The following is a 9,821-nucleotide window of genomic DNA, read 5'->3' on the forward strand; positions in this document are numbered from 1 at the left end:
CTTGTTTTGTTTAACAATTTATGTCAAATTGAGCTCTATTGTAATTCTTTCCCCCTCCCCCGCCCAGAACGTTCACACACTCAAAGTTTCACACACCTGAATCGCAATCTCAAATTTGGACTTCAGAGAAGGCAATAATTGAATGGAAATGTGTTGTTGTCAGAAGGACATTGTGGTACATGCAGATTATGATGCAATACCGTTGTGGAAATGTAGCAGTTGTCTTTACACCAAGTCAGAAGTGCAGACGAGGTTCCTTATTGCTCACTTTTGAGGTGACATCAATATTACTTGTACTGGAACAATGTGGTCAAGCAAGTGGAAAGAAGCAGCAACTATTACCAGCACAGACACTTAAAAACACTAAATGCTCAGAAATATTAACTGCTACATTCACACATTGTCTCCTTTTCTGGCTTTGTGAAGACAACACCAGACTGGCAGGGAAATACGAATATTCAAAAGTGAATGTTGCAAACATTTGCATTTTCAGATGCCATCTTTAAGGCACCAGTGCATGTGTGAAAATGATGTTGCTGGTCTTTCTGAAAAATTTAGGTAATTTCTGAATCACTTTATAACGTTTAGATAGAAATATTTAGATATTTTGCATTATTTGTGAAAATACACAAAGTACATTGTTATATTTGTAGCACGAGACCAGGAAGCAGCTTTGTCCCTGTGAGCCCATTCATTGATATCCCACCATTCATTTTACAGATGTTCATGTAATAGAAGTCTGCACATTCTAAATATACAGTACAAATAATTAAATTTCAAGTTATTTTTCCCAACATAGTGTAATTACTGTGTTCAGCTACAACAATGGACATGTTACATAAATATAAGTGGAAAACTCTAGCTCTGTACACTGAATAAGGATTACTGTATTATTGTATTTGATGATAAAAGGCTACAGACATGGGATTACTTGATACAGGAGAGCACTATGAGATAATCCTCATTCAAACTGATTGCATTAGTGTCATTCAATGTAAAATAATTGTTAGGATGTTAAAGCCACTATTTAATAAATAACTTTTCATTCAATTCCATTTCTGTGTTGCCAACAATTGTGTTTGGTGTGTTCTAGGATTTACAACTGAATCCTGCATATGATAGATAGATAGATAGATAGATAGATAGATAGATAGATAGATAGATAGATAGATAGATAGATAGATAGATAGATAGATAGATAGATAGAATGTAGTATTGGTAAAGTATTGCCAATGTACATTTTCTGAGGCTATGATCGTTTGAATTGTAATAAATTGCCCACAAAAGATAGCTATAAATGCCTGTCTTTCCCTCACCTTTGATTCATACAACTGAAACACAACACTGTTGCTTGAAAACAGACATAGAGACAATAATAAATGTGAGCCAGTTTCAAAAGATTAAGTTTTAATAAAATTCAAGTCAAACATCAAAATACTGAAATGGCAAAAAAAGAAAAAAAAAGTCTACATTTCTTTATTTTGTACAAATCACAGTGGTTCAAAAATATTACAAAATTTTAGTTTCAAAACATTTTTTGCAACAGCAGCAAAACATTCTGATTGTTTGTTTTATTGTCTATTTTTAGTTTTCTTTTCTCTGAAGCCCTTAATAGTTTGTGAGTGTGGTGTGCTCTTTCCTTTGACTTATCACAATGAACACAAAATAATAAGCAGTAAATGTTAAAAACACTCATATGAGTCAATAGAAACAAAAGTGCATAACAATTCTCTACAGTATATACGATACACTTAAAAATTACAGTATAGACCAGGAGTTAATCACACCATGTCTGTCAATAGTAACAACTCTTTGTGTATACAATACCATGTACACACTCACTTAGATAATAGATCAAATGTGGTGAGCACTAAAAGGTAAGAGGTTATTTCCAACTTGGACTTTTATCAAACTTTCAACACTGTTGTACTTTGGATAATTACTTTTTTCATTAAAGCATAATACAAATGTCTATCACAGCTAATATCTGCATTTAATCCAATCAGTTTTTCACAAATGGTGTTTCCCAACTAAAGGTTTATGCAAGATCGCAACACTGTTTACTGCAGATAAATAGTGGAAGCAGTAGAGTACAGTACAGTTTGGCAGATAGAGAAAGTCTAAGTGGAGAAAGTCAGACTCTTAATGCTATTCAAGAAAAATGTTAAATATAAAGACAGCATAAAAAGGTATAATTAGGCTACATAATAAAAAGTGCAGGCACCTGGAAGAGTGCAGAAACGTTTTTCCAAAATTGCTGGTTTGCTGGGTTTCTTGGTCATTATAAAACACAAGTCATCTTTTGCAATGTTTTACTGTAGATGATTTTACATATTGAATTTGTAACGCTTTAAATGTTATCACTGGAAATTATCAATTTTAGTCAATAAACTAGTGACTGCTTTATTACTATGTAACAGAACCATAAGTTAATCCACTTCAGTTGTAAGAGATTGTGTATATACAAAAGCTAGCTATTTTCTACTTCTATGTGTGTATTTCTTGGCTTACATTACAAAAACTGGGGCCCAGGCGGCTAGGTGCAGTGCCGTTAGCCTGTAGAGAGATGAAAGAGTGAGATTTCACTGAAGGCACAGGAAAGGAATACTTGCGTAAAATGCGAAACAAAGGCGTTTTCGCAGTCATTGCGCCTCGCATCAAAATACGGAGATCAGGCCTGCATAGAGGGGAGAACTGCTCTGTCCAAAATTATGTGACAATAAAAAAGAGAAGGGGGTAAAACACTGAACCTATGTCCCACATGATCATGTGACAAGATGAACTTTGGCTTATAGGAGTCAGTATGTTGCAATTATTAAGGACTGAATAAAATAAAGACTTCAAAAGTAAAATAATTGTCATATCCACAACTTGTTTCAAGAGGGTTTCTCAACCGTTTTGGGCCTCTATTTCCACATCCACATCCACAATTTTACACCTGACAAGTTTTTTTTTTGTTTTTTTTTACTTTCATTGAATATTATCACCAAACCCCATCAATATATTCAGAAACTTCAATCACAAATCCAACACTAAAGGTTTAGAAAGTCCACATTGTCACTCGTGAGAAATATTTAATGCTTTATACAGATCCTTTGTTCGTTTAAGACATCCTAAAGCGTGTTAACATTGTCTTTTTTATACCCTGAACCCAATATCTTAAAAGTTAAATGGAAAAGGCTGACTTGTAATATTATCTACAGTAACAGCATACTATAATACAGCTGTGATCCTCCACAGCAGTAACAAATCCTTTGTAATCTTTATCAATATGACACCTGTAAGTGTCCCGGCATGTTATCTTAAGATATAAATTTGTAAGTTGTGCTTAACTTTTGCAAAGCAAGCATGTGCATAAAGCCAGTTAGTAAGACCTGTGTGGAGTTCATTGCCAACGAGGCCTTAAAGAAGCTTCATGAGTCCTGATATTCAGTTTAACATAAGTGGAAATAATGCGCTACAATATTTAGATTTAGGAACAATCTTACATTAGGATAAATTCATGCTAACAACAGAAATATATAACCACAGACATTAAAAAAGAAAGTGCCTTTCTAACACAAATGTCACATCAATAAATGTAGGCCACCATGCAAATAAACTACATTCCAGTAGTGGCTGCACCCCCCCCAACACACAGGCCAGCCAGTGCTTATTTAACAAAAAACTTTACTTTCTAAAAGTCATCTGTTTTAAAGTTATCCACAAGGACTAAGCCAGCTGTTTCAAAATGCTACCTCTTAGTCATTTGGTAAGTGGGAAACCCAATAATGATTTAAGTCCAAATGTACATCCTAAATTAAGTTCACATTTTTAGACCTAAGTATGCTACAGCATTGTGTGTGGCATTCAAGGGTCAGCATTAAACATGCTAGCGATTTTGCACGGGCAAGTTAGCTTAAAAACTTCCTGAAGTAAGAAATTGGCTGCAAGTGCAAAACTAAACGTTTCATTTGACAGTCAAGACATGATCACTGTCAGCTGTTTTCATGATGTTGGTGACTGCAGAACATGTCAACAAGGTTAAACAAAAACAAGTTGCTAAGATTCAAGATAAATTTTCTTCAACTATAAGGCACATAAACCAAGAATAGAAGCTAACTGGTTTATGCCAAGATCCCCAACTCCAGTCCTCAAAGCCCAGTGTCCTGCAGCCTATCGCTGTTTCCCCACCGCAACAGCCCTGGGTCAAATTAATGGCTCAATAGCAGACTTGTGCAAAGCTTGTCAGAGATACATTTCATTTGTATCAGTCGTGTTGCAGCAGGGAAACAACTAATACCTGCAGGATAGTGGGAATTTAAGATTAGGGATCACTGGTTTCTGCTAGCCACTAAAACCATGAAGACAAATGGATTCTAAAACACTATTAAAAAATTCTGATGTCTTTCTTTTCTCCTCTTCTGGTCCAATTTTGAAATTATTATATCAAATTTCTATGGAACCAGGTGTATAAGATTCATATTATGCTCACTGCGATTTGCTCACTTTTACTCTTTTTTTTTTTAAAAAAAATATGAATCCGCTCAATTCTCACTCTAGCCTCTTGAGATTCTCTCTCACTTCTATTTCTGTAGCTGAAAATGACTTTACTCGCCTCCCATGAAAAACAGCAGAACACACCGCATGTCTCACACAATCTATTTCCTTTAGTTGCGCAGATGAATCTAAGGGGTGAAAGCCCAAGAATAGAACAACATGCTAAAAGAAACTCACCACAAGATCCTTTTCTTTCTTTTTGATCTCCCCACATTCAGCCAAAGAAATTAGCACCCTTAACAAGAAAACCAGTCTCCCTAAACTGTCTGCTGTTTGAAACAACAATAATTTGAAATGCAATCTAAAGTAATCTCAGTTTAGTGGTTGGAATGACAGCAAAACATATCACACTGTTTCTAAATACTAGAAGCAATTAAAACCCTAACTGGGTTATTTATATTACCAGAAACAGACAGGCGCTTCAATTAATTATGACCTATTAGAAGCTACTTGTAAATGGGAATGAAAGTTTTAAAATGATCTCTTGTTAAATGTGACTACCATCATTAGATTTTTACATCTTTGCAGGTAGATGCCAAAAAAACTAGAGACGCATGAAGCTTCAACATAAAACCACTTGCGCATGTTCATGTGGACATTGTATTGTTTTTTTAAGCACCAATTTCGAGTCCAGCAACAAGAATTGAAGGCAATGTCGTGCAGTGACAATTTTCTCCTGACACCAGAGGTTGAAAGTGTCCCTACCAGAAGGGATTCAAATTTCACCGCAACCTTCAAAAGTCACATCCCTCTCATAATGGAACAAAAGGAAAAGAAAAACAGCAAAAGTGAAAAAGGTGAGGAAGAACAACAGCTTTGGTACTCATAATCAGGTGAAAACCAATAACACCATGCATGTGCTTTAGCTTTTTTTGAACACTTTGCAAAAACTGAAGTTATACTGATGATCTCCATAACTACATCTAAAGTTCAGGAACACAGTAATAAAACAAATAATAAAAAAAAAACTAAAAAAAAAAACAAACTGCTAAGTTAGTGCCAGGGCCCTGAGCAGTGCTGCCCCTAGTGGTGCAGGGGTGTAAAGGCAGGCTGGCTTAGGTGCTTTAATGCCACCTAGTGGTTGTGGACGTTTAATACTGTATCTATCAGTCCTCTGGCAGAGGCATCAAGTAAGGCTAGCACTCTTTATGCCCATCATTGCTGTAGAGTGACTATATGAGGGCCTCTGAAAAGCAGGTTGATGTAACCAACTATTCACTTTTACTGTGTTTAGCTTTTTTTTTTTCCTTTTTGCAAGTGTTGAGTGCCGAAGAAAAGGGTAGAAAGAGCAGAGCTGAACACCAAGAGCCACATCAAGATTATGATAGAAGCAATAATGTCCATGATCAAATCTCTTAGCAGAAAGTTTGATCCCAGAAATTAAAGCCGCTAAATGTTTTAAGGTTACCTTTGCATTTTCAGGTATGCACTTACAAAGGCTAACTTTCATTTCCTTGGAGAAGTGTTAACCATTTCCCCTGATAACAGTGTCTTAGAATACACATAAAATGCATATAGAGGTTAAATCATGTTAACATTTATAACTATATTGACAGTGTCAGTTCCTGGCAATCCGGTGCTGGTTTTAGAAGCGTGGATCATGGCCATGGATCTGTGTGTGCAAGATAACAGTCTGTGTAGAAGTGAAGGCAGAGGTAAGCTCCCTGCCACAGGGGGCTGCAGTGGTCAATGTGTAATAGTCATTAAGGTCAATGTGAGGGATGGAGACTGAGACAGAAAGAGAGCCCTTGCTCCCAGTCCAATCACTCAAAGGCTGAGACACTGTGAGTGCTGATGGAGGGACAGAGCGTTTATGGAGGGGACAAAAGGTTGCACTACACTGCCACAGGTCTTTATAGTTCAGGGCGTCTGGGAAGCACTCAATGTGGAACCATCACTCAATCATTTTATCCTACATACATACATCCATGTTCATACCATTCATTTGGGTTCACATTTGTCACAAGACATACCAAAATGAACTTGTGGTCACCCACAATTCTAGAGGCACATACATTCACCCAAGCATGCAGACATTCAGGCATATTAGGTGTCATTTCTCCACTGATAGAGGTTTCAGAGTCTTCTTCCTCCATACACGTTCAGGAGTGGCTTAGCTTTCTTGGCTGGACTCATCCAGGCCTGGATGAAGAAGTCAGCAGAGAAAAACCCTTCAGGAGACGTGTGGAGATGAAGACGGATGCCTCCAGAAACACCATCCCCGTTTGGTGTGCTGCTTGCGCAGGATCTCTTCCTCGCGCTCACGCTCCTTCTGAGAGCGCAGATAGCGATCTTCTTCTTTCAAGAACCACACAGGAGGCCAGCGCTGCTTCTCAAAGTGTCTCTGGTTATCTACCCAACAGAAAAATTATAAAACTGGGTTTTCATACAAGGTTAGGATGACTGACTTTGTTAACACATCTTTGTTAATAGTCATTGTAATTTCTTAGGTTTCTTTTGGTTCAGTCAGACAGACAGACAGATAGACATATAGACAGACAGACAGATAGATAGATATCACGTATTCTACCTGGAGACATGGCCTTCATGTCTTTGGGAAACTTGCGGCAGATGCTATTATAATTGGTGCAGATGTGATGGAGACACCATGCTGATAGTTGTTTGGCATTGTGGAACTGTGAAAGGAAAAATAAGTATTTATTAGCTTGAAAAGAAGCCAACATGATAAAATTCAGATTAGTCCAAAAGAAAGGAACAGATTATGAAAAGTAAGTATGGTACTAGTCCATGCTAGATCATCCATCACCCTTGGTCAACATGTATTACTATTTAACTTCAAAAATACAGTTTCCATTCAAAATTAATAATTGATCACTTTATTCCGATTTAAAGGGGGGAGAAAAACACAGACCTGTGCAAGCTCAAGGTAAGCCAAGACCTGTCCATCAATGTCCACTCCTTTCACAGCCAACTGGAGGAGCTCATCCACAGCATGCTGCTCTGAAGAGGCACAACATGGACAGCATGTCAGTATTTGCTGTTTCCATGCATATGGGTCTGCATCTTTATTTCCATGTCATAAATTCTCTGTCTGTCAACCAGGGTTGTAACTAACTACTCTTATCACCTTTAATGTGTCAGTAGTAAACAGATTCTGAAGTGCAAAGAAAACGTATTAGCAAAACCATAATTAGCCACATCTTAGCAGTGCAAGACATTCAAGGGATTGAACATTTGTCTGTGCAGCATTCGTAATGTTCCACAGAGCATCTTTACCAGTGAGGGCGACAAGGCGTGGCAAACAGAGACGGTTGGCTAGAACAATCAGTTCCATGGGCTCCAGACCAGGGCAGGGAGTCAGGAGGCCGCAATAAAGGAACTCAAGCACCCCACGCATACAGGCTGTACTGGTGTTAGGAATGGATACCTGGAAAATGACCACATCATTGGAAAAATTCAGCAAATGATTACAACAAATGAAATAGTCAGGGATTCTTTTTTTGTTGTTGTTGTTTTAAATCAAATAAGTCTTTATTAAAGCAAAAAAAAAAAAAAAAAAAAAAAGGCTGTGTGTATTTGGAGATAAAGGGGAGAGGATAAAGCCACATCCTCTTTGATCTTTGCTCAGTTGAGAGAGCACTGTCTAGGGGGCTCACGCTGTGTCCTAACTCAAAAGGCCCAGACACACACACACACACACACAACTCTGCCTTGCTGCAAATAGTTAAAAAACACATCCAGTCAGAATGTGGTCTTAAGCCGCATGTATTTTAAGAAACCAAAACAAATGAGAACTCTCCAAAGAGATATACAGGACATTTCACTGGTCCTATGCTTTTCTGATTATAGGATCTTTTGCATAGCTGCTGTTGCGTTAGTTAGAGCAATATTTAAAGTGGGGTTTATATAACATTTATTTGAACACCAAGGTCTAAAAACATTTACAGCCTGAATTCCAATGAAATTGGGACATTGTGTAAAGCGTAAATAAAGACAAAATTCAATGACTTAGAAATGCTATTTAACCTTTATTTAATTGAATACACAATAAAAAAAAAAAAAAGAAAAAGAAAAACTATATTTAATGTTCAAATGGATAAACTTTATTTATCTAAATATTCAGTCATTTTGAATATAATGTCTGCTATGCATCCCTATAAGTTGTGATAGGGTCATGTTTACCAATGTATTACATCCCCTTTCCATTTAACTACACATGTGGGAAGTGAGGACACTTCATTTTTTTAAAATATTGTAGGTTGAATACTTTCCCATTCTTGCTTGATGTACAACTTCATGTTCTAAATGTTACAAGAAATAACGACCATTGTTTCAGGATTATAATTGTTTTCTTCCAAATACCTTTGCAAGCATATTTTGTACAGTAAATATTACTTTGTTCCTGTGTCTGAGAGAGTATGTTGTCAGTGGATACATATTTTTCCCATGGGAAAGATGAATATGACCTTGCTAAGAAGATAACGCAGTTTTAACTGAACAACTGCATCTTCAGTTCATTTTTCACTTACATTTGGTCCACAGCTTGTTGTCTCTGTATTTGTGCTGAAAGTGAACTCCTTGCTGGTGCCTGCAAGATAGATTTACTCTACCCAGGCTCTGTTGGTCTGTCTTTCCTGTTTAAAGTCTGAGAATATTTTTATCCAACAAGCAACAGCCAGAGGCCTCTGCTGTTGTCTTCTGTGCTTCATATTGTGCAACATATTTGTTTTTATATGGAAGACAGGTTTGGACTGCATGGAGGCCAGTCTAGTACTCAGAATTCTTACTACAAAGCCACATTGTTGAAACACATGCAGAATTTGGTTTGGGATCGTCTTGCTGAATAAAGCAGGGACATCCCTGAAATAGATGTTTTATTTCCTTCTCTTTCTTCCTTTCTCGATGTCATTATTTAATCTGTTGATGATATTATGGACTCTAGGTGATGAAATTTATAAATTGAGGTCAAGAATCCTTATTCAACTGTTGGACTATATGTTCACATAGTTGTTCACAAACTGTGGAATGTTCCAAAGAGGTGTTTTGTTTTACTATTCTTGAACTTTCCAAGTGTTTTGTTGCTCCTGTCCTGCTTTTCTGAAATATGTTGCAGGCATCAAATTTAAAATAAATGAAAATAAACAAAAAAAAACTAAAACTTAAAATAAATAAATAAAGTATTTCAGTTTTAAAATCAAATGTTTTGTCTTTGTGAGGTCTTCAATTACACAATGTCCCAATTTTGCTTAAATTGTGGTTGGACGAATAATTTAGATACTGCTTCTTAGATCTTAGTGACCATGGCTGGATGTCAATCACTC

The 9,821-nt window shown here is 36.8% G+C and overlaps 1 protein-coding gene across 1 annotated transcript in view; it reads right to left on the minus strand.

Moving 5' to 3' along the window:
* Positions 1–1,500: 1,500 nt before the first annotated feature.
* rhobtb4 (Rho related BTB domain containing 4) overlaps positions 1,501–9,821 on the minus strand; it is a 43,390-nt gene continuing 35,069 nt past the window's right edge. The window contains exons 9-12 of the mRNA XM_079251572.1: positions 7,777–7,927; positions 7,412–7,500; positions 7,070–7,175; positions 1,501–6,891 (exon numbers count right to left, since the gene is read on the minus strand). Of these exons, the coding sequence (XP_079107698.1) occupies positions 6,713–6,891; positions 7,070–7,175; positions 7,412–7,500; positions 7,777–7,927 (525 nt within the window). The 3' untranslated portion in view covers positions 1,501–6,712. The remainder of the gene's footprint in view (positions 6,892–7,069; positions 7,176–7,411; positions 7,501–7,776; positions 7,928–9,821) is intronic.

Source organism: Telmatherina bonti, assembly GCF_933228915.1.
Source record: "Telmatherina bonti genome assembly, chromosome: 13".
NCBI classification, from domain to species: Eukaryota; Metazoa; Chordata; class Actinopteri; order Atheriniformes; family Telmatherinidae; genus Telmatherina; species Telmatherina bonti.